This window comes from Amblyraja radiata, chromosome 17 (genome assembly GCF_010909765.2).
Source record: "Amblyraja radiata isolate CabotCenter1 chromosome 17, sAmbRad1.1.pri, whole genome shotgun sequence".
NCBI lineage: Eukaryota > Metazoa > Chordata > Chondrichthyes > Rajiformes > Rajidae > Amblyraja > Amblyraja radiata.
This window is the reverse complement of record NC_045972.1, coordinates 39513754-39539638: the sequence shown is the minus strand read 5'-3', so window position 1 is coordinate 39539638 and position 25885 is coordinate 39513754. Positions and strand designations below refer to the sequence as shown.

At 40.6% G+C, this 25885-nt stretch overlaps 1 protein-coding gene across 1 annotated transcript in view; it reads left to right on the top strand.

Moving 5' to 3' along the window:
* The window catches only part of carmil2 (capping protein regulator and myosin 1 linker 2), a 77750-nt gene extending 54953 nt beyond the window's left edge, over positions 1-22797 (top strand). The window contains exons 28-36 of the mRNA XM_033036273.1: positions 279-345; positions 2731-2990; positions 5174-5277; positions 9245-9617; positions 13936-14052; positions 16332-16368; positions 17440-17535; positions 20221-20556; positions 21405-22797. Coding sequence (XP_032892164.1) covers positions 279-345; positions 2731-2990; positions 5174-5277; positions 9245-9617; positions 13936-14052; positions 16332-16368; positions 17440-17535; positions 20221-20556; positions 21405-21472 — 1458 coding nt within the window. The 3' untranslated portion in view covers positions 21473-22797. The remainder of the gene's footprint in view (positions 1-278; positions 346-2730; positions 2991-5173; positions 5278-9244; positions 9618-13935; positions 14053-16331; positions 16369-17439; positions 17536-20220; positions 20557-21404) is intronic.
* The last annotated feature ends 3088 nt before the right edge of the window (positions 22798-25885 follow it).

Below are 25885 nucleotides of genomic sequence, written 5' to 3'. Positions count from 1 at the left end.
AACCCATGGTCCATTATAACATGGGTCTACTGTATCATGCTTTCTTTTCAAGGTGAACTTCAAAGATTAGAGGATTCTTATTGGGGTTGGCTTACAACTCATTAATTTATGCAACTCAGACTTTGTTGCATAAATAATATAGTGTTTTAAGAAGCCAGCTCACTTACCACCTCTCAAGCCAATTAATGCTGTCCGTGCTCGTGATACTCAGATCCCAAAAATGAATAAATAATATAAAATATTGCTAATTTCTAACAAATGTGACATCTCTTCCACAGAGTCTGTCTATACTTCATAGGAAGACCATACATTCCAGAAGAATCAGGCCAACTACCGCTTTGAAGAGTAAGTGGGGTAAATAACATACTAACTGAAAATGAACGATTTTTCTATCTCTAGCAGAAAATGTTCACATTTTATAAGGGGATAGACCACACTGTGAACCATGATATATACACATCACAATTATTATCCTGGGATGGCAGGACTTTCATATGAAGAAAGACTGGATAGACTCGGCTTGTACACGCTAGAATTCAGAAGATTGAGGGAGGATCTTATAGAAACGTACAAAATTCTTAAGGGGTTGGACAGGCTAGATGCAGGAAGATTGTTCCCGATGTTGGGGAAGTCCAGAACAAGGGGTCACAGTTTAAGGATAAGAGGTCTTTTAGGACCGAGATGAGAAAATCATTTTTTACACAGAGAGTGGTGAATCTGTGGAATTCTCTGCCACAGAAGGTAGTTGAGGCCAGTTCATTGGCTATATTTAAGAGGGAGTTAGATGTGGCCCTTGTGGCTAAAGGGATCAGGGGGTATGGAGAGAAGGCAGGGATGGGAAACTGAGTTGGATGATCAGCCATGATCATATCGAATGGCGGTGCAGGCTCAAAGGGCCGAATGGCCTACTCCTGCACCTATTTTCTATGTTTCTATGTTTCTATTAATATCATAAAATCTATTACCTATCTGATTTTAATTTTTGCCTACTCTACCCATGACATTTAATGCTTTATAATTTGAGGCTGTCTTTATTTCTCTGAATGGATTTCTTAAACATGCCCAGTTCAGTCCTTACTGTAAATTCTGAGCCTGATCCTTCCCTATTGCCAGTCTCTGAATGAATCAGGCTGTTTTCAGCCTTGGTGTTAGATTTGAATCATACGTGAGCATTTATTCACATGCATGCCAATTCTTAAGACCGCTTTATTTCACCACTGTAACTTGGCTTGGAAGACTTAAAGTGGTTGCCACAGATCCTAATAGGTAGCAGGACAGGTTAATAAAATAACTTACTTTATTAGTTATATTATCAGTGAATATAAGGGCAGGCGTTTTATTGCTAAAACTGCATACAACACAGACAGTACTCATGGACTGTGTACAGTTTAGTTTAGTTTAGTTTAGTTTAGAGAAACAGCAATGAAACAGGCCCTTCGGCCCACCAAGTCTACGCCGACCATTGATCACCTGTTCACACTAGTTCTACAGTATGTTATCCAACTCTCAACACACCAGGGACAATTTACAGAGGCCGGTTAACCAACAAACCCATACATCTTTGGGATGTGGGAGGAAACCGAAGCACCCGGAGGAAGCCCAGGCAGTCACAGAGCGAAGGTGCAGATTCCACACAGACAGCACCAGATGTCACGATCGAACCCGGGTCTCTGGCGCTGTGAGGCAGCAAGTCTACCTGATCTTCTGTTGATAAAAATCATCAATTGTGAAGAAAACAAATACTAGAGAGGGCAAGGAGGAGATGTACAGTGATGTGTTCAAGAAGGAACTGCAGATGCTGGAAAATCGAAGGTACACAAAAATGCTGGAGAAACTCAGCGGGTGCAGCAACATCTATGGAGCGAAGGAAATAGGCAACGTTTCGGGCCAAAACCCTTCTTCAGACAGTGATGTTGTCAGTGCAGAAACATTTTACCAGTAAGATAAGTTTTGACAATTGAGGCTTGTTTTCTTTTGAACAGAGGAAGCTGAGACGGGACTTAAATGAGGTTTAAAACATTATGAGGAACCTAGACAGAGTGAAAACGGAAGGACCTATTTCCCTCAGGTTAAAAAACCAAGAGGCGTAGATTTACAGTAATTGGGAGAAGTTAAATAAAAGTCCACACTGACGGCAGTAGACGTCTGAAACTGACTGGTGGTAGAAGCAGAAGCCTCTAACAGCTTTGACCTACTTGGAAAAGGACTTGAAGAACTATGGACTGCAGGTCGACAGATCTAGTGCTGGAAGGTGGGATTAGATTGGGTAACTCCATATCAACCACTGGGTCAAGTGGCATTGATTTTCAAGAAGTTGTATTATTCTAGAACTTTTATCCAGTCTATTTATTTTTGCCTTTTCTATAATGAATTTAAACTGAATTATATTTGCTCTAACCAACATGCCTCTTGCAGATCCATCATGCCCATTTGTTCAACGTCATTCCATCACAACGTGCCTTGCATTGACTCCTCTGCTGTTAGGATCGCCACGTTCTGATGCTAAAAATGGTCTTCTTGAATGGATTTAAAAAATTCTGCACCATTCAGAACCCTGGTCCTGTCCCAATTAATCTCAAGGTTGGATGCAACACATGATTGTGAATGGTACCAATGGAACACTGGTCCAAAGACAGTGAACAGCCGGAGATGGGGAGAAGATTAAAACAAGGACTAAGTATGAGCTACAGATTCACTGTGTGCTTAATTAAGTTATTTTCTTTTCCTCAGGGAGCTCGGACATGGAGGTAGAAAGACAAACTGAAGAAGTACCTTCTGCAACTACAACAGAACTGCTGGCGGATGGCGTTCAGTCTGTTAAGTCGCATCCAGCCTGTGAAGAAATAACTGCTGCAAATGGCACAAATACTGAGAATGATTCTACGGATTGTCTAATAGAGCTGCCCACGGAAGGATTTAAACTGCAGCACCACACACGGGGAAGACCAAGACCAAATCGGACCAGGAAGCAGCCTCCTTCCAAACCTTCCGTAAGTCATTTTCTCAGAGTGAAAGCTGTACATAGATCCCTACAGCATGGAGACAGGCCCTTCGGCCCAACGTCCATGCCAGCCAAGTTGCTTAATGGAGTTAGTCCTACTTGCCTGTGCATGGTCCATATCCCTCCAAACTTTTCCTATCATGTGCCTGTTTATGTAGGAAGGAGGAAATACAGATGTTGGTTTACAAAAGAAGATACAAAGTGCTGTAGTAACTCCGTGAGTCAGGCAGCATCCCTGGATAACATGGATAGGTGATGTTTCGGGCTGGGACCCTTCAGTCTGAAGAAGGGTCCCGTCCCAAAACGTCACCTATCTATGTTTTCCAGGGATGCTGCCTGACCCGCTGAGTAACGCCAGCACTTTGTGTCTTTTACCTGTTCTGACGGATCAATATCTGCAGGCAAATCATCAAATCATCAAATCATTAAAAGGTTGTTGATCAATCCACTAATCTTTTTGGTAGTTACTTATGTTTGAAGAGATCAGGTAGAAATAAAGAACTCTGCGGCTACCAGTAAATTCCTATCTCTTCCCCCAGCTCCCTCCCGACTGCAAAAAGGAAGTGTGCAATCAGGAACCATTTATGGTAAAGGATGAGATTCCAGCTCCCATAGTGTTTCCTAGTTTTAGGATAAACTTGGAGAGTACTAATTTACTAGATTAGAGTTCCCAATACTTGTAATTTTGTAATTTGTAATTTTGTGAATTTTCCACATAACCCTGGGATAAACTTTTAATGAGTTCTGTTCACCAACAGAAGACAGTAAAAGGAACATTGTGTGTTGCAGCATTTGTAGCTCTTGCTGCCTCCCTCTATCCATGATGAATAATATGTGTTGAAATATCAGTACAAAGTTACCATGACAATAACAAAACTGGGGAAGGTCAGTTAGCACGTTCAAGTTCAAGTTCAAGTGAGTTTATTGTCATGTGTCCCTGTATAGGACAATGCAATTCTTGCTTTGCTTCAGCACACAGAACATAGTAGGCATTTACTACCAAACAGATAAGTGTGTCCATATAACCATGATATAAATATATACACACATGAATAAATAAACTGATAAAGTGCAAATAACAGAAAATGGTTATTGATAATCAGAGTTTTGACCTAACCTTAGTGTCAGCTGGATACATTTAACAATTAAAATAATTCTTCATTCTTAATTCAATGAAGTAAATGGAGAAGAACTCAAATTATAAAGTATTTTTAGTTTAGTTTAGTTTATTATTATTGTCACTTGTACTGAGGTCAATGACCTCAGAATTGTGAGCATTCTCTGCACAATCTTATGTTGGCAAATTGCTATCCCGATACACTGTGTCATCACAAGGATAGGAACTAATTCTTTAAGCTAATCTAATAAGACACCTTTAATAATAGTTGCCAGAGAAATATTGGATTTGATTTTAATGAAACGAGGAACAGACTTTTGAAGTGGATAGGGAATTAGTAGTAGATTAAGTGGGATTTAAAAAAATAATATTATATTCACTTTTAACATCAGCATTATACAGTGGACCTGGGTGTTAGAAAACAGGAAGTTGGTTAACCTGTGCAAATGTATCTGGAATACCTTCAGTAACCAGACCACAAAGGAGAGGCAAGAAACCGTGCTGGTTTTCAGCTCCTTTTATGTTGTTCCAGGTGTGCCGATGATTCCCCTGTGGAGTGAACTTGGTTATTTTGTATGCAAAGTGAGAGTTGGAAAATGAATTCTTGTAAAAAGTTGTTTCGCAGTTATAGATAGAGTCATGGAGCGTGGAAACAGGCCCTTCGGCCCAGCTTGCCCATGACACTAGTCCCACCTGTCTGCCTTTGGCCCATATCCCTCCAAACCTACCCTATCTAGGTACCTGTCTAAATGTTTCTTAAACGTTGTGATAGTACCTGCCTCCACTAACTCCTCTGGCAGCTCGTTCCGTACACCCACCACCCTTTGTGTACAAAATAGTTACCACTCAGCTTCCCGTTAAATCTCCCCCCCCCCCCCTCACCATAAACCTATATCCTCTGGTCCTCAATTCTTTAAATGATTGTGCTTTGGTAAGAGTTTATTCTTCAGAATTGAAATTGCAGTTTTGCTCTGTCTGAGAAGGGCGTTTTTAAATTCTATTTGACGATTATACCTGCTTGTATGTTCAACATGTCTTGTTTGTATGTGGACTAGGTAAAATTTGCCGACCAGGAGAAGAAAGAGAATGCAGCCAACACCCAGGTAGATGATGGACTTGAACAATTCTTCAAGAATAAGACAGTATTTGAGGAAACCAGGTATGTGCTGATGCCAGGATGATTCATCATTCAGTTGGTAAATTTTGAATTGAAGTTTGTAAATGGTGCAGAGCACAATACCTAGTCTCTGCCTTATGCCCCTGTCCCACTTAGGAAACCTGAACGGAAACCTCTGGAGACTTTGCGCCCCACCCAAGGTTTTCGTGCGGTTCCCGGAGTTTCCCGGAGGTTTTTGTCAGTCTTCCTAATGGTTGAAAGTGGATTCCGCATCTTCTATGTTCTGGCGATTATTTCAAAAAATTCAAAACCGGCCACGACTAAAAATAGGTTGCGGCCAGTTTTTTTAGTCGAAGCCGGTTGCGATGCTAGTTGACGGTGGTTGCTGGAGGTTGTAGGTAGTGGAAGACAAGACCTCCCTGGTGGAATAAAACTGGGTGAGAAAAAGGTCTTACCTTCCACCGTGAGTCCACTTCGGCCAGCCATGCCCTTCTGGATCATCGTGGTGATGATGGTGGGGAGCAGCACTGCCCTGCACACCGCCCGGGCCGCCTTCAGCACCCCCACTGTTCCTGTGTACCTCCTGGTGGACATTTAAAGAATGGCAGGAACACAAAATTGCTGGGGAAACTCAGCGGGTGCAGCAGCATCTATGGAGCGAAGGAAATAGGCGACGTTTCGGGCCGAAACCCTTCTTCAGGGCAGGCATCATTTTCAAGGCAATTACATGGATTAAGTGGGAGATGGGATTGAGGAAATATTCTCATTATATGTTAGAGATGGAAGACTTATTACCAGAAAAGTATTCTGATGTCCTCTTTGATTTTAAATGAATGTTTCGGAAAGAAAAGATTATATGCAACACATTTGCAGTATTTCATTCACCTCAGCATGTTGTTAATATAACTGTTTTTTATCCAGTGGCAAGTAAGCTGCAGAATGGTCCATGGCTTGCATCATAATCTATTAGGTCTTTGGCCGATTGTGTCAAGAGAGAGTTAGATTGAGCTCTTAGGGTTAAAGGAATCAAGGGATGTGAGAAAAAAACAGAAATGGGGTACTGATTTTTTGATGATCAGTCATGATCAAATTGAATGGTGGTGCTAGCTCGAAGGGCTGAATGGCCTACTCTGGCACCTATTTTTCTATGTTTCTACGTGCAGTGGCAAACCAATTAGCGCCACTCCCTTACTCTTTCCAATGGTCTGTAAAATGTTCCTGTTCAAGCATTTACTCAGTTCTATTTTAAAGTTACTATTGAGCCACATTTTCACATTCCACGAGCCAAATTGTCACAATCTGCTGTATATAAAAATAATTCTCTTCGCCTAAGGTTTTTCATGTTAATTATTTTCAACACATGCGCTTGCCATCTGCTGCTGGAGGCTTTCACCCTAGGTACTGTTTCAACACCTTTCATAATTCTGAACACCTACTACTCAATCTTTGCCTAATTTTCTCTCATTTAAAGAGAACACAGCTTTTGTAGTACGTGAGCATAACTGAGTCCAATTCAAATTTTTGCTAAATCTGCTTTCCACTCTAAGACCTTGAAAAGCTTAAAGTGTAGTGCCAAATGTTGTTACAGTATTCAAGTTAGGGCCTAATGAGGGATTCATAAAGATCCACATACCTGTCTAAGCTTCATTTAAATGCTGTTATAATACCAAATTTTCATTAAATGTTTAATTTTTATTGAAGATTTCTATCACTGGAAGCATAACTTCTTTAATCAAAATGTAATAGAAATCTTAAATAAAAAATAAAAATTTGATGAATATTTGGTATTATAATAGCATTTAAAGGATACTTAGAAGGTGCGTGGATTGGAAAGGTTTAGAGGAATATGGGCTAAATGCAGGCAAATAGGTTTGTGGATGTTATACAGGATTGATTGATCTATACTAATATCTAACGTAAGAACACAGATTCTGAAACAAAGCATGAACTCAAATAGCAGAATATGGTTTACAGCCAGAATATGGTTTACAGCCAGGCTGGTTAACTGAGTGAGATCATGCATAGATACACACAATTTATTTAACCAATAAGCAGAAAATACAATATGACCATGTTATGTTTCCACGTGCAGAGCCCAAGCTTATTGTTTCTTCCCAATCTTGATTTAGTTCGTTTAGAGATACAGCGCAGAAACAGGCCCTTCGGCCCACACCGGCTAGCAATCCCCACACACTCGCACTATCCTACACACACTAGGGACAATTTACATTTATACCTACAAACCTGTACGTCTTTTGAGTGTGTGAGGAAATCCAAGATCTCGGGGGAAAAAACCAACGTAGGTCACGGGGAGAACGTACAAGCTCCGTACAGACAGCACCCGTAGTCATGATCGAACCTGGGACCCAGGTCTCTGGTGCTGTAAGGCAGCAACTCTACCACTGTGCCACCGTGCCGCCCCTACTACATTCTAAAATATCTTGCCTCATATATCACAGACTTCTGTCATTGATAATTCATTAGGGTAAGACTAGGGTTGTTTTTAACAAAACACTCCAAAGCGATGATTTCCTTCAAACAGATGCCAACCGTTTCATTCTGCTGTTATTGTCCTATTGTTTACCTCAAAACTCACTGTTACTGTTTCCCAAAGAAGCCATGACAATCAGACAAAAGAGACAAATCTGAACCCTCCTGCTATTTTGGCAGTAATAAACCAAATTAGTTGGGATTTGCCCAAGGTTTAATTTCCTTCCAACCAGGTTGTCACTGTTGCTTTTCCCTGCTTGATCACTTTTAATAAGTTGAAATCATCTCGATTAAATTAGGACAGACATAAAATGCTGGAGTAACTCAGATGATCAGGCAGCATCTCTGGAAAAAAAGAATAGGTGACGTTTCGGGTCCAATATATAATTTTCTAAACTAATTGGGAATGGATTGTGGGTAATAAGGAATTTAAGGAACAAATTAGATATATTTTATAGAAATTGTGCAAACTATATAAAGGAAGAGTGTATTTAGACCTGATTAGCCTCTCCCATTTTTTTTGGAATCTCACTAATGTACATATTTATTGTAGCCACTAGCATTTGTTATTTATGACTGGATGTGGTTTAGAGCAGAGGTCTGTAACCTAAGAGATCCCGAGTCATATAGGTCTTGCTTAATTGTGTTGGGAATATTAGTAGTATGATATATAGAAACGAGGAACTGCAGATGCTGGTTAGTACAAAAAATTACACAAAGTGCTGGAGTAACTCAGCTGGTCAGGCAGCATCTCTAGACAAACCTTGTTCTCCAGTGATGCTGCCTGATCTGCTGAGTTATTCCAGCATGTTGTGTCCGTGTGATACCCTTGTTCTCTGAGCTGATGAATATTTTCTTAGTTGGCTTATATGTGCTTATAGGATCTGTAGTATTTTCGGTCAAACTGTTCCTGAATTTCCGATATCCTAATAGATGTACAAATCGAGCATGAAAATGAAGTCTTTGACAAGATCTAAGTGAACCATGAATATTTTTTCTTTATAGTGTATATCAGTTATCAAGTAAACGCAAAAGCCCAAATTAATCCTCCCTATCAATAAATCACAATTTACAGGAGTGTGCTTTTTAAAACGTACCCAATTTTAGCTAAAACTACCAAACATTGAAATATTGTGTCGAGATAACAAAGACATCATCGACTTGGGTCAATGTGCACTGTGGCTAGACAAGATTATGCCCACAAATCATTAGGTTGTAGTTTGCAACTTCTCATCTTGATGGATATTTGCAATCTACAGTTTCACAATGGGGATGATCGGACACACAATTATTTTTTGTAACAGCCTGGATCATTGTGTAAGTTATGTTAGAAAATTGGATGTGCCAAGTTGAATGAAGATCTGTTAGAAAGTCTATTATTAACTATAATTTCAAACACGTCGTATAATGAGCTCCCAGTAGCTGATGTATTGTAACTTGGGGAAGCGTTTGTATCACATGGGGCTGGATCGTTGTGATCCGACTGTTTCTCCTTGAACTATTTCTCTGGTTTGTACAGGAACGCCGACCCTGTGAAGCAAGAAGAACCAAGCACCACAACGTCAATCCCTTTAAAAACTAAAAAGAGATACCCTAAACTCAGCGACTTCTTTATCTTCAAGAAAGGAAAGATCAATAAAATGAAAAAAACAGAGGGAGGCCCCGAGGGAAACCAACGGAAAAACAAGAAGAGTTCATCCTTGGATTTCCTGAGACCGCACTGTAAATCAGAGGAGATGCTGGGTCAGGCTGCACCACCACAGGGCAGTGGCGAGCCAAGCAAACAAGAGGATGTTCTCAAATGCCAGTCATCGCCACGATGGGCTAAAGCACACTCATTAATTCTCTTCCCTGGGAACGTGGATGCCAGTAATTTGTCAGTTCATGCCTTGGTATGTGGTAAGATGTTTTTAAAACAGTGAGAATGCTCAGAGATGACTGGAAGAGGGATGTGTTCAGACATTTCGAAAACCAGAAATGCTGAAAATTTGAAAAAATCATTGGATTTGCCAAAATCCATCAGTGTTTACCTGAAACAAGGTTTTAGAAGCATAGACACATAAAATCATAGAGAATAGTTGCAGGAGTAGGCCATGCGGCCCTTCGAGCCAGCACCGCCATTCAATATGATCATGGCAGATCATCTAAAATCAGTACCCTTTCATGCTTTTTCCCCATATCCCTTGATTCCTTTAGCCCTAAGAGCTAAATCTAACTCATTCTTGAAAAACATCCAGTGAATTGGTCTCCGCTGCCTTCTGTGGCAGAGAATTCCACAGATCGACAACTCTCTGGGTGAAGATATTTTTCCTCATCTCAGTCCTAAATGGCCTACCCCATATTTCTAAACTGTGACCCCTGGTTCTGGACTCCCCCCCCCCATTAGTTTTTCTCCTAATGAGATCCTAATGTAATTGCATTAAATCCTGATGTCATTACATTTCATTTCCAGCATTTTCTGATTTCGTTTTGTGTGGACAAGGCCATTTTTTAGGAATATGAGATTATTAATCAGTAATTTTACATTGTCAACAGTGATTTTACCTTCTCTAAATTCAAATACATCATGTCATTAATTTGGAGGAACAGGACCTCATATTTTGCTTGGTCAGCTTTGAACCGAGTGGTATGATTTATCTAATTTCAAGTACACTGTGCATTCCCTCTCTCTCCTCCTTCCCCATCCTAGTCATCCTACTAGTTCCACTGTTCGCATCCTTGTATCCCTTCATTATCACCTCTTCCTCAGCCAACAATGGTTCATTATGGGCTCGACCCTTCCTTGATCATCTGTTGCCGACCCTGCTTTGTTCTGGTCTTTTCTTATCTCCAGTTCCCTCCGCTCTACTTTCAGACTGAAGAAGGGACCTGACCCGTAATGTCACCTATCCTTTTTCTCATGCTGCCTGGCCTGCTGAGTTACCCCAGCACAATGTGTCTATTTTAGAGAAAGTAATGCCTATATATATGCAAAGGACAAGAGGCCAACGAAAAAGGGTAAGGTCAAATCAAGACCAAGACGACAACTGATTTGTGGGGACAGAATATGTGGTTCTGATTCTCAGTTAATATTTTGCACCTCTCCTCACAAACAAGGGGGAATGATGCAGACGTCAGAGAGAATAATATCATTAGTTATTGGGGAAATTAAATACTGTATTAAATGGTGTAGCGCATTTGAAATTGCTGGACCTGGATAAAATGTGTCACAGCCTGTTTAAGAGGGGACTCGAGCATTTCCTAGTCTCAAGCTCTAGGTCCAGCTATGAGCCTGGTTCTGCATGACCAGGTGGTGCAAATGATGTGTTGTATAAAAGTGAAGCCTTAGTAAGTATAGGCTTGTAACATTGCTGTTGCGTCCATGTATTGATCATCAATTAGAAAGGCTTACAAGGCTAGTCAGCACAGATTTGTTAAAGGAAGATAGTATCTGCGGAGGATTGCATTTTTGAAGAGATAACAAACAATGTTGATACGGGTAGCGTATTTGATGTAGTCAGTCTGGATTTATAGCAAGGCTGTTGATAGCTTCCAACATGGAAACATCTCAGGGAAAACAGATGGGACAATAGCAAGTGTAGTCTAAAACTGAATAATGATCAGTGTTTTTGTTGATGGAAATTTATTTGCAGCGAGATTCTGTAGTGCTCAGTGCAAGATCTATTGTTTTATATTGTATATGTTGAAGATGTAATAATATAATAATAACTTTATTTATAGAGCACTTTAAAAACAACCACTGTTGCAACAAAGTGCTGTACATGACTAATCATGGACAAAAAATTATTACACGACAATAAAAACATTAAAAGAGAGAGTAAAAACAATTTTTTAAAAAAACCCATTAAAAACACTAAAACAGGAGCAAAGTCTCATGCAGGGTCAAAAGCCAAGGAATAGAAATGGGTTTTAAGATTGGTTTTGAAGATGGACAGTGAGGGGGCCTGTCTGATGTGCAACGGCAGAGTGTTCCATAACGCCGGAGCAGCAACAGAGAAGGCAGAGTAGACATAAATATGGAGTGATTCCAATAGTTTCAGGTATTACAAAGGTTGTCTATGATTAATAATGACAATGAGGATGATACCTGTAGATTGCAGAAAGATATCTGGTAATGAGGGCAAAAAAATGACCACCTGAAAGCATGTGTCCTGTAGCTCCACCATCATAAAGCATTTCCTAACAGGATGAGCCTAGGGGTCAGACACATTTTATAACCGCAGTTTTATGCCAGCGATCTAGCCCAAACTCATTCATAGCATCTTCATTACAAGAGTGAGTATTTATTGACATCGAATTAAGATCATAACTTCATAAGTGATAGGAGCAGAATTGGGCCATCCTGCTCATCAAGTCTACTCCGCCATTTTTTAAAGCTAACGAGCTGATGACGTCACAATGGCTCTGCTCCTCGCGGCCAGCTGCGCAGAGTTTTCAACGCGCAGCCTGCTGGCCACTGTTTTCCACGAGCTGCGAGTTACGTTAAACCCCCCCCCCCCCGACTCGCAGTCATTTTGTCGCCTCATGCTCGCAGTCAACTCGCACTCGGCTGGCCATCTACAGCGCCCTGGCCCGCCCGCAGCCCAGCCGCCCTCCCCCCTCCTCTCCCCCACTCCCCTCCTCTCCACTCCCCCTCCTCTCCCCCCCACACTCCTCCCTCTCCTCTCTTCCCCCCTCCACCCCCTTCTACCCCTCTCCTCCCCCTCCCCCCTCTCCTCTCCCCCTGTCCTCTCCTCTCCCCATCCCTCTCTCCCACCACCCCCTCTCTCTCTCTTTCTTTGCCCCATTCTCTCTGCCCCTCGAGATAGGGCGGAGGGTGGAGATGGGGGTAAAAGGAGCCAATGAATAATATTAATATAATATCAAGGGGGGTGGTCAGTGTGTGTGTGGGGGGGTGCTCAGTGTGTGTGTGATGTGCTCAGTGTGTGTGTGATGTGCTCAGTGTGTGTGTGATGTGCTCAGTGTGTGTGTGTGTGTGTGGGGGGGGGTGCTCAGTGTGTGTGGGGGGGGGTGCTCAGTGTGTGTGGGGGGGGGTGCTCAGTGTGTGTGTGGGGGGGGGGTGCTCAGTGTGTGTGTGGGGGGTGCTCAGTGTGTGTGTGGGGGGGTGCTCAGTGTGTGTGTGTGGGGGGGGGTGCTCAGTGTGTGTGTGGGGGGGTGCTCAGTGTGTGTGTGGGGGGTGCTCAGTGTGTGTGTGTGGGGGTGTGGTTAGTGTGTGTGTGTGATGCCACAGGCTGCTCCCCCCCCCCCTTAGAAATTACTTTGAACAAACCTGCCTTGGAAAAAAGAGTCTAGAAAAAATAAGCTTTCCATGTAACCTCCCTGTCTCCAAGGAACACAGTTGCTTTCATGTGCAATTGCTTCTATTGGCACTTGTGTAATGATGCTCTACTATACAATGTAACATAGAATCCTAGAGGCATACAGCATGGAAACAGGCCCTTGTGCCCAACTTGCCCGCACGGACCAAGATGTCCCATTTCTTTGAAAAATGTCTTTGTCGTTCCGTGTCTGGAACACTAGCCCCGTAACCCCTTTTCCCCATTGAGACAGTTGTTTTAATAACCCAGTTTTCTATAACACAAGGTTGTTAGGAATGTAACAATCATGTTATTGGCAGAACTACCTGTATATTATCTAGGCTTTAGTCAGGAGAGGACATGATTACCTAAGTGGCATAAGTGTTTTAAGATGAGGGAGGGGGCAAGCTCTGGCCTGATGCCATGTGGGCGAGGCGCAGGGAACCATTAAGCTGTAATCAAGGGGTTAACAACATCGAGGGGGGGTTAGAAGGAGAAGGGTATTTAATATTATTCAATAAACAAATATTGCATGTTCACAAAAAATCTGGAGAAACTCAGCGGGTGCAGCAGCATCTATGGAGCGAAGGAAATAGGCAACATTTCCTATTTCCTTCGCTCCATAGATGCTGCTGCACCCGCTGAGTTTCTCCAGCTTTTTTGTGTACCTTCGATTTTCCAGCATCTGCAGTTCCTTCTTAAACACATAGTGCATGTTGTATTTGTCATTTAATTTTTGTGGCTTACATGTAATGAATCAGTGAATGAAAGTCTGAAATGTATTCAATCTGATTATATATATATATATATATATATATATATATATATATATATATATATATATATATAGTCACTTGAAACTGAAGGTTTTGTGAGCTAATATTGGGCCTCTGATATTTCTGCCAACACACAGGAATGTAACTCTGAGCTCTCTGAAGGAAAACTGCTGTTCAGATCTGAAGAACACATACACCAGGCACTAGACACAGCAGGTCTGAAGACAATGCCCTCTGACCCTCAGATGAGTCTGGTAAGAAAAAACAGCTTCTGAAAATCGGATTAAAGTGTCTGAACTCTCTTTGAAACTCTGCAGGGCCAATGAAACCTGGCAGACATTCAAAAGAAAGATCCTTAATCCAGGATAACAGATCACTCATTACAACCAATTAATTATGTTTGCATACTGACCTGTTTTACTGAGACTCTCTCAATTACTTGAAAGGATATTTAGAGAGACGGAAGGTGAAGTCACTGGTCATGTAGTGGTCATGTAAGCTGTTTATAGGCAATGATGTCTGATGCCAAAACATAGTGCAAACCACACTTGTCAATGTTTTTCAAGCATCTTGTTCAAGCATCTAAAGCTGATATTGTTTGTTGACTATTTGGGTAAATGGTCTAGATGTGAGCCTGGTGCTGCGTAACCAATTGATTGAACATGTGTTGCATAAAAGGGAAGAACGAGGCAGTCTCAGTAATTATAGGCTTGTAACATTGCTGTTGAAAAACATAGCGAATAGGTGGAGTAGGCCATACGGCCCTTCGAGACAGTACCGCCATTCAATGTGATCATGGCTGATCATCTAGAATCAGTATCCTGTTCCTGCTTTCTCCCCATATCCCTTGATTCTGTTAGCCCTTAGAGCTATATCTACAGAATCTCTCTCTTGAATAAAAGATAATGAAAAATAATTTTGAGTCTCAGTATCATCAATTAGAAAGGCTTGCAAGGATAGTCAGCACAGATTTGTTAAAAGAAGATAGTATCTGCTGAGGATTGAATTTTTGATAAGATAACAAACAATGTTGATAAGGGTAGTGCATTTGATGTAGTCGGCCTGGATTTATAGTAAGACTGGTGTTAGCTTCCAACATTAAAATATCTCATGGAAAACAGATGGTGCAATAGCAAGTTGAGTCCAAAACAGAATGATCGCTGTGTTTTTGGTAATGGAAAATTGTTTGCAGTGAGATTCTGTAGAGCTCAGTGCAAGATCCTTTGTTTTATATGGTATATGTTGAAGATGTAGAATAAATATGCAGTGATTCGATAGTTTCACGTATTACAAAGGTTGGCTATGGTTGATGGGCATCCTGGTTGGCATGAATGAATTGGGCTGATCTTTCTGCATTCGACCTAAAATTAGCATTAGGAGGAACAACTTTAATGTACATTTCAAAGGCCCTTGCCTGGATGGACCCGAGTTATTGGAATATCTTAAAACATGCCAAAAAAGTTGGATGTTGATGTGCATTCGGGGTTTCCCTTTCCCTCGTCTCATGCACTGAACTCCTTGAACAAGACCTCACACAATCCCACCTTAAACTTCATTTGCCAAGTATCCACGTACACACCTAGCCTCTTGCAGAATTCTACTCTCCTCATTGCACCAAACCTCTCGCCTATTTTCATGGCATTGGCAAACTTGGATGCCTTACACTCAAACAAATGAATACTGAGAACTGATCCTTCAGCACTCCACTAGTTACATCCTTTGAGGTTAAAAACAACCCTTTTATTCCAACTCCCTCTCTTCTGTTCGATAATCAATCTTAACACAAATTCTAACACACTTCTCTCTTGATCTCTAGCCCTTTCATATTATATATAAATGTGTATATATATATACACATCTTATATATATATATACACATCTTATATATATAGTCAGCCTTATATATAAAGTCAGCCTATATATATATATCCAGCTGTTTATTTTGATGTTATGTTCGAATTGTCTTTCCTAAATTATATTGTTCTCTCATTAGTTTCTAAGTACTTGTTGTAAAATTAATTTGGTCTACACCCTGACCGTTGCCATTTTGTGTGTTCTAGCTTTTGATTTAATATTCCCCACTAATTCACTGGCTATAACAAACAATGATCTCCTCTTATTCTGGGTTAAAGACTTTTATTAGATGATGCCATGCATTGTTTTGGACCAAGAAATTATGTTCATTGCTTGGTCCTTTTGCACCTAGTAAAACTGAAACCTATAGGAAACAAATTTGAGATTTCTCACTTGAACTGAAAAAACATACAATTTGTGGGTTGTGATGGCAATTCACAAATTCTAATTTTATATATGAATAAGCAGGACACAGGAAGAACAAAATTAATTTTTGCATGGATTTTGCAGAAAGCAGGAAAAGCCAGAATAAAAACATGACGGTAAAAAGAGATTAAAGTCAATGGTCCATTTGAAACTTGCAGAAGATTTCAGCACATTGGTTGAATTGAATTTCCGTGCAGTAGACACTTGCGTACTATGCGGTAATTTATTCTTTCACTTTTTCCTGCATTTATAGAGCTCGGAATCAGAGTTTAAAGTAACAGAATTTAAAGGTAAGACAGAAAAAAGTTTCTTTTAAATATTTGTTTCATGTGAAAATAACTGCTTGAGATGGAATTCAATATTCAACATTTTCATTAAAGCCAACATGAATTTAAGATTAATTTAACACGGAAGAAAATACAAAATATAAACTGCTTCAAATAAAAGAAAATTAGTGAGTAAATTTAATGGAAAGCATCTTACTCCTCTGATCCATTGGTGAGTACAGTCCTGATGAAGGGACTAATTTGTCAGATTTTACTCCATTGTGAGTTGTCCACACCGACCAGCGATCCCTGCACATTAACACTACCCTACACACGCTAGGGACAATTTTACATTAATACCAAACCAATTAACCCACAAACCTGTACGTCTTTGGAGCGTGGGAGGAAACCGAAGATCTTGGAGAAAACCCACGCAGGTCACGGGGAGAACGTACAAACTGCGTAGAGACAAGCACCCGTAGTCAGGATCGAACCCTGTCCTCTGGCGCTATAGGCAGCAACTCTACCGCCATGCTACCGTGCCGCCCCAAGATGTCCAAGATGCAAGGGTTATTTTAAAAGGATAACGTTTATTTATTTAACTAAAACTAAACTAAGTCAGCTGCTTCATTCAATTGCCAAGACCGCAGACGTGTGCCCACGCCTCGAAGGCCGACAGTCAAATGCTGAGCTATTGACAGTCAATCAGCATCTTTTGGACGTCTTCACAGCCCATCAGACTGTGTTCCCTGGGCAGCAAATCCATTCTTCTTGGCATTTGTCTGAAATTAAACCAAACCGTATAGAACCTAGGCATATTTTACATCCACATGCGTTTTGTTTTAAATATCTGTGGCATGACAACAAATGCCTCCATATGTGTAACATTATCAGACTTCTCCAGTCTCTGAACTCTAGAATAATTTCACCAAATCTTCCTGCCTCTCAACCTTTTTTAGGAACTTAGTCTATGTTTATGAACACTAAAACCAAAATGTGTCATTTGTCTGTGACAATTTTTGGTTTCACAAGACTTGTGACATTTTCTATAATCATGTAAGTTATAGTTTTAATGCAGATATGTTTGATTTGAAGGAATATCCAGAGAGAACAAACCACAGCCTCCGCCTCAATCACTTAAACGTGCCATGCAAGCCAATTTAGCCAAGTCCAGTGCAAGCCTTAAAACAGGTAAAATTGATTTTCATCTCACTGATAAAACATCTACAATGGAAGTGGGACATGCTGAAATTTAATGCAGAATTATGAGAAGCTTTCCCCTTCACCATCTTTAAATATGCTGAAGGGATAATAAGAAAATAATTTATTTCTGGGTCACCATTCTCAAGTCTTTACAATGAGTTTAAGCATTCTGTTGCTTAGTGGGGCTATTACAACCAAACACAACCCAAACTGTAATTAACAGCAAATTTTGTAGAAAAAGTATTCTGATGAATATTTTGAGGGAACAGTAAGGTCTAATTAAAGACAAGGTTGGCTTTCTTGCCTGATGTTCGAATGTATGCACCTATTGCAGATTGCAATTGGATGCGGAAAGCCTGACCTTTTTGCCCCTTACCTAATTTAAAGGCATCAATACAATTTTTAGCACCCTTACTGCTTAGTCTGCAGTCAGCCAATTCAGTAACAATCTATACGACGCACATTGGAGATAAACTACCACACGGTAATAAATACAGGCACTATATCACAAGTGGATTTTATATAGCCATTAACTCGTAGACTACTCGTCATTTATCTTATGGTGAAATAGAACTTTGTTGACTTTCCCTTCCTGTCATAATTCACAGCAGTAAAGCTAGGTAAGAATCTTGCAGATAATAACATATCTTTCTCCTATTGGAACTGAGTCAAAGCATCCTATTATTTGATAGGAAAATATGACAAAACAAACTACCATGTTGCTAGGGGAACAGCAGTAAATACAAAATTTCAACTGGATGTTTTACGTAGGAGTACATAAAAGTATGCATCAGACCATGTCAGGATTTACATAAATTGATCTTCCCATCTTTCCTCAATCCATTTCTATTTAACATGACCTACTCCTCCTTTTGATAAAGCTGTTGCTTCCAAATTCTTTATTTAATTGCTTGAAGATTACTTGATCCACAAAAGTGGAAACATTCGCCGTGTATACTCTATAAAACTGTAACTAATTTGAAAGAAAAGCCTCTAGCATCACTTTCTCAGTCTAATATGTCCATGTATTTCTTTCATACGTTCCTGCAGCCAGAATCCCTCAACTCTGTTATCATTCCAGTGGATCTTCACTGCCTGAATACACTTTTATATTACAGCAACCAGAAATGTACATATTACTTTTAGGTGCTATAACAACATTTCAAATACATCTGGACAGGTGCAGAGATAGGAAAGGTTTAGAGGGATATGGGCCAAACGTGGGCAGGTGGGACTAATGTAGACTGGGCATTTTGGACGGCATGGGCAATTCGGGCAGAAGGGCCTATTTCAATGCAGTATTACTACTTTGTGTATGGTCCATGTTCAGCAGTATTTTCTAGTTTTCAATTCTAACCCTATAGAAATAAATGCTACAGTTTGTTTTACATTATTTATGTCAGCATATTAACTTCTTTGCTTCTCTTAGTGGTTTCTGAATTTGTGATCCTGGAACCTTCAGTTGGTTACTCCACATAGGTTATTTTTTCCACATCATTTGTAATGTCCTGGCAGTGATCTTGCGGCATTAGTCTGCACAGATGCTTCCTGACCTGTTGATGGTTTCCAGCAGTTTGTGCTTTCTTGTGTCAAAACTCCATACAGACAGCACCCGTAGTCAGGATCGAACCCAGGTCTCTGGCACTGTAAGGCAGCAACTCTCCTGCTGTACCACTGTGCTGCCCAAAAATCTCCCCCCCTTGGCAGCTGCACATAGAAGCATGTTGGGTACATAAAATAGAGGTTCCAAATGCTGAGGTGGAATTGTACTCATAAGATGATTGCTATTTCCACTAGGTTTGAAAGCTTGCTTTATGATCTCCTTTTAGCGAGTGAGGGGAATGGTCCCCCGGAGTTTTGCTTCCGAGCAATATTTCTCCAAAGCTTCCTTTCTAGTGTTCAACATTACTGTCTAGGTCTATGAATCAGCATAGAGATCCTGTGCTTAGTAAATCACGACTACTTGCTGCCTCCAGGAGAGGGAGGAAAGGGGACAAATTGAAAATAAGTAATCATTCGTAATAATGTAAACGTCATTGTAGAAGGCTCACCAGCGTCTCTTCTTCCTGAGGAGACTGAAGAAGGTCCATCTGTCTTCTCAGATCCTGGTGAACTTCTACCGCTGCACCATCAAGAGCATCCTTACCAACTGCATCACAGTATGGTATGGCAACTGCTCTGTCTCCGACCGGAAGGCATTGCAGAGGGTGGTGAAAATTGCCCAACGCATCACCGGTTCCTCGCTCCCCTCCATTGAGTCTGTCCAAAGCAAGCATTGTCTGCGGAGGGCGCTCAGCATCGCCAAGGACTGCTCTCACCCCAACCACGGACTGTTTACCCTCCTACCATCCGGGAGGCGCTACAGGTCTCTCCGTTGCCGAACTAGCAGGTCCAGGAACAGCTTCTTCCCGGCGGCTGTCACTCTACTCAACAACGTACCTCGGTGACTGCCAATCACCCCCCCCCCCGGACACTTATTATTATTTATTCAAATCATTTGCTATGTCACTCTTTCAGGGAGATGCTAAATGCATTTCGTTGTCTCTGTACTGTACACTGACAATGACAATTAAAATTGAATCTGAATCTGAATCTGAAATGACAGAAATTTGAGAAAAGGGGAAACGTTGACTCTATGGATGTTTGAGAAAATATTTTCATTGATCAATCCAGATAAAGGAGGAGATTTTGAAGGGCAATTATCGCCAGAAGCCAGGAATGCAGAAGTTGATAGCAAGGAAGAAAATAAAAGACAAGAACTCACATCAGGAAGGGACCAGAAAATTCTGTTTCCACTTCCACGAACAAAATATTTGCAACAGCGGAAAAAAGAACAGAATGTAAATCCTATACCAGTTCCGAGAAAGTCAGTGTCATTGCAACAAAGCTTAACTCTGGATGAAACGCGTGGCATTGAGAAGCATACAACGCCAACTCCAAATTCAACATCAATAAAGAAAAATGACATTGCAGTAAAGGAAAAGAATGAAGAAAGTTCAGCCTCTGAAGGTACAGCTGACTGCTTCTTTATCTATATTTTATTTTTGCTGTAAACCTTTATCATAGAGATAAAGATCCAGTCTCAAGGGATTTATAGTCAGTCACTTTTTAAAATTATCGTGTCAGTCAGATTTTTTTTTTTTAAAACACCACTCCTGGATAATTTCCCCATCTACCCTTATCTGCTCATCATATTTTGCAAATTCAATTATTCAAAGGTATGTTCCTAAGGGGGATTGACAGCGTAGATGTTGAGAATTTTTCATTGGTAGGAGAACCACGAACAAGGAGACATGCTGTAGCTGCAAAAATAAAGGGCTGATCATTTAAAACTGATTTGCATGGAAATGTATTTTCTCAGAGGGTGTAGTCTCTGGAATTTCTTCCCCCAGCTAGTGGTGGACATCAGATCATTAGATATGTTTAAAGTAGAGACAGATAAATATTTGAAATATCAAGGAATTGAGGGTTATGGGGAACTAGCGCAGAAGAGGATTTGAGGCCAGCATCAATCAACAATGAGCATACTGAATGGAGGGAGGGGCCTGGTACTGTTCACTGCTCCTATTTTCTTATGTTCAAGCAAATCATCACTCTAATGTCTCAGTTACATAATTACAAGAGCTGAATAATTTAACTCTATGTACACCATTGTCCAATATTGCCTGAAACTGCCCACACTTCTCCAGATGTGTGGTTCGAACAGAGGGTTTTGTATAACTAACACAATCACCATCACCTCATACTTCAACATCAGCATTTAATCAACACTTTATCAAATGCATTTGTTAATTAGCAGCAGTTAAGATGCTGGAGAAAAGTCTAGTTAAGCATTAACGTGATCTTTGACTTTCCAGATAAGAGTGAAACCTCCACTGTAGAACAGTTACCTCGTGAGATCTCCAACTGTGCAGAGCATTCATAATTTTTAAAGGAAAGTCTTCATGATCATTGCTGATTGACTGTCTAAAACCAGCACATGCAATCAAGATTGAAATGCTGAAGTGAAAATGGGCTGCAGCATGGAGAAACCAGTTTGAAGTACCTACCTGGACTATCTGTTGAAAAAGGAATTGGAAGAGAAAATTATTTCCATTTGATAGTTCTATTTTTTGATACTATTTGTATGAAACGTTGATTAAAATACATGTAACTTGCGTTTGCAGATTTGGTTGACGAAAGCGTAGGATCACCTTCAGCCTAAAGTGTCAAATTGATGCTCTATCTTGGCCTCCTGAGGTACCAACATCACAAAAGTCAGTATTCAGCCAACTGCATTAGAAACATAGAAATTAGGTGCAGGAGGAGGCCATTTGGCCCTTCAAGCCAGCACCGCCATTCATTGTGATCATGGCTGATCGTCCCCAATCAATAACACATGCCTGTCTTCTCCCCATATCCCTTGATTCCATTAGCTCCAAGAGCTCTATCTATTAATTCTATTAACTCTGTTAATTCTATGTGTTATCAAATAGCTGTGGACATTGGAGGGAAAGGCCTGACAATATTCCCATTTTCCTGCTGGATGTGTTTGAGAACCAAGCGTTCTATTACAATTCCCATTGCCATTTACCCGACACTGTGGAAAATTTCTCAGATAGATTGTCCACAAAAAAAGCAGAAACAAACCAACTCCATTAACCAGTGCCCCATCCTTTTGTCTTAATTATAAATGAATGTTGTCAGTAGTATCAATAATTCCCCAACATGATCAGTCTGATGAAGGGGCCCGACCTGAAACATCACCTATCCAAGTCTTCCAGCGATGATGCCCGACCCGCTGAGTTATTCTGGCACTTTGTGTCCTTTTGTAAACCAGCCCCTGCAGTTCCTTGTGCCTCGTCTTCAACTGAGTTGAGTTCTGCCAAGATCATTCTCTGCCAATGGTTCCAGAAGTGGCAAAGTGCTCTTTCCTGGACTTGAGATGAGCAACAGCACAATGAACAAGATATGCAGACCTGGTTTTTCAAAAAGAAATAAGATTCTCCAAAGAGGGAGACTCTGATAACCTTCCTCTGACATTCAACAAACTTTAACTGGGCCAGTATCTTACTTAATATGTCAGAATTCTGTGGAGATTCTCCATGTCTGTCATCACCTTACCACCATTTATAAATGCACAAATCATGGATGCGATGGAATACCCTCCACTTAAGCTCCAATGATGCTTCAAATATTTTATACCATTCCAACACATTTTGTTAAAAAAAAATGTAAATTTAAAGGGCGGCACAGCGGTGGAGTTGGTACCTTACAGCGCCAGGGACCCGGGTTCGGACTCGACTATGGGTGCTCTCGGTGTGCAGTTTGTACGTTTTCCCTGTGACTGCATGGGTTTTCTCTGGGTGCTCTGGTTTCCTCCCACATTTCAAAGATGTGCACGTTGTAGGTTAATTGGCATCTGTGAAAATAAATTGTCCCTTAGGTGTAGGATAGAACTAGTGAATGTGGTTAGAGTGGTCTTGATCACACCATATCTCTAAAAAGAAATCAAGCAAAAAGTATATTTTAACCAGTATCCCATTCACCACCACCAATTATAGTGACTGTACTGCATATCAACCATAAGAGTCCCTGCAGGAATGACAACGTTTATCCAACTGTGCCGCCCAAATCTGCAACCTACACTAAAGACCAGTGCAGCAGGCATTCAGAACACCATTCCCTCAACCTTGCACACCATTCTGATTTGGAAATAAATTGCTGTTCCTTTATCAGTGGTTCCTGGATTAAAATCTTGGAGCCTCAAAATGGGCGACTGAGCGTAGATTCTGCACCAGTGCATAACATTTTGAAAAGGCAAATTAACTGTATCACGATCTCAGAGAAAGAATTATGTGGTAGGCATCACCCACATTCCATGCCTGAAGCCAAAAGAACACTCCATTGTATTCTGTTTTAGCTTTCTATATATTTTTGACCTTATTAACGTTCAAATCGGTAAAAGAAATCCAGGAATAGACAATTTATACACGATTGTTTCATCACGAGATGCTACAATTTATTACGGGGATGATTTCACAGATGGCCAAAATGGACACTCACGGAAGAGGATAAATTGACCACTCACATTTCCACATTTACCAACTTGTTTTAACAGTACCTCAATATAACATAGCAAAAGCAGTCCATGAATCGAATAAACTGAAAAGTATTCTAACATGCTTCGTAATGCATGCCAGCTTTTCCTCTCCTCACATGCGTGCAGTTCCTCACGTCCGTGGTCTGGGAAATGGCTGGTGGCCCAATTGTTAATTTTGTTTGATTACCTACCTGTAAACTACCTTGTAATATTTTGAAATAGTAAAAATCCTATGTAAATACAAATGTTTTTTGAGACCAATGTGAAATTACATTTCTTAAAATCCCAGTGTCAGATATCTTATTAAGGCATTTATATGTTAAATAAATTAAACTATGAAAATCTTCATACCGTGCAATATTTTTGGGGGCTTGACAGGATGGATACAGTGATTTCTCTGTCTGGTGTTCAACCCTTCTTAGAACCCTTAGCAGATGCCAATTCCAAAATGTACAAGCATACTTGCCTTTTGAGCCAACGTTGTACATGTATTAACAGAGAAGGTTGATGAAGGAAATACTATAGATGTACTCTACCTATATTTTCAGACGTTTGTTAATTGGCAAAATGGAACCGCATGAAATTAAAAGGGATGTAGTAATACAACAAGGGCTAAAAGGAAGAGAGCAGAGAGTTTTTCAGAATGAAGATGGCAGACAGTGGTGCGCACTTCGAGTTCGAGCTGGCATTATCGCCTTCTCTTGTACACATTAATAACTCCGACATGAATTACGGGATAAAAAATCCAAACTTTGAGATGATATAAAGCTTGGACGATCGAAAAGGATAGAAATAGATTACCAGGTGACATCGAAAGTCTGGCTGAATTGATTGATCAAGTAGGAGATATCATTGTGAAATGATAGACATTGGCAAAAATAATCATTGCACAACCCCGAGGAAAAAGCGATTGGGACTGATAGAAGTGCATTAATAGTAACAGACATTGACTCAATGGGCTGAATGGCCTACTTCTGTGCTACAACGATTCCGTTAGTCTTTTTTGATGTTCCCAGGATTTGGTGAGATTGGAAAGGCTGCATTTAAATGCCCGTTACCATTCTGCTGTATCCAGTTTCTGAAATATTTTTTCAATTTTATCTATGTTGCAAGCTTTGCATTGTCCAGTTGTCTTGGGACAGTGAACTGGAAATGTAGTCCAAGTCACATAAAGATCCATAGCTACGTCAACACCTCCATGCCAAAAGCAGCTTGCTCAACTAGAAATATAAAATGAGCTAGTAATAATTTATCTTTTTGGATTTCTTTAAAGTTAAAACCACAACTACTACCTGTGAAATGAACCAATTAGGTGTCCAAAGGGTCCTGACCACAAACAATCCATGCTCTCCAGGGATGCTGCCCGACTCGCTGAGTTACTCTAGCACTGTGTCTTTTTTGGGCATTAATTCTTTTCCACACTCTATTCGATTAATTTAAATATTGTCTGAAAAGTACTTAATAGAATCCAGTTAAACTTGAAGTTAATATGCAATGGTTCCAAGCATTTGTATCATCTACCAAATCTCTAAAGTGATAAAATAAAAATGCATAATTGCATTATCTGTTATCATAGATTGCATTTACATATAAATTAATAATTGCATCTAGAAATATTAATTTTGTGGGTCTCTGGAGGTCGCGGGAAGACCTGATAGAAGAACATAAAATTCTGAGACTTTAACATCGCGGGGCTCGCGGTCTCTGGTTAGAGATCGACTTTGGGAACTCCAAGCCACAGGAGCGTCGACTGCCCTGACCCGGGTGCTTCGAACGCCCCGACGCAGGGGCTTCGACCGCCGGCTGCGGGAGCTTCGATCGCCCCGACTGTGGATAGTTCAACTGCCCTGACCGCAGGAGAATAAGAGGAAGAAGATTGGACTTTATTGCCATCCTTCACAATGAGGAACGTGGGGAATCTGCTGTGGTGGGTTCATGTTAACTTTCATGTAGTCCTGTGTCTTGTTGCTTTTTCGGAGTATGGTATTCGAATTTCACTGTACCTTAACTGGTACATGTGACAATAAACTGACCTTGAAACCTTGAAGTTACTATAATGTATAGACTAAAATTGTGCCAATACACCAGGTAGGACTGATTTGGTCACCAACAGATGCTAAGTATTATCCAGAGTCCATCTACACACATACAGAAATTTAAAACCATAAATATCTTCAGTTACAGGACATGCATAGTGTTTCTCTCACCGTAATTGCCACCTCACCTGATGAAATGAAGAGAGTCTTTATTCAAATG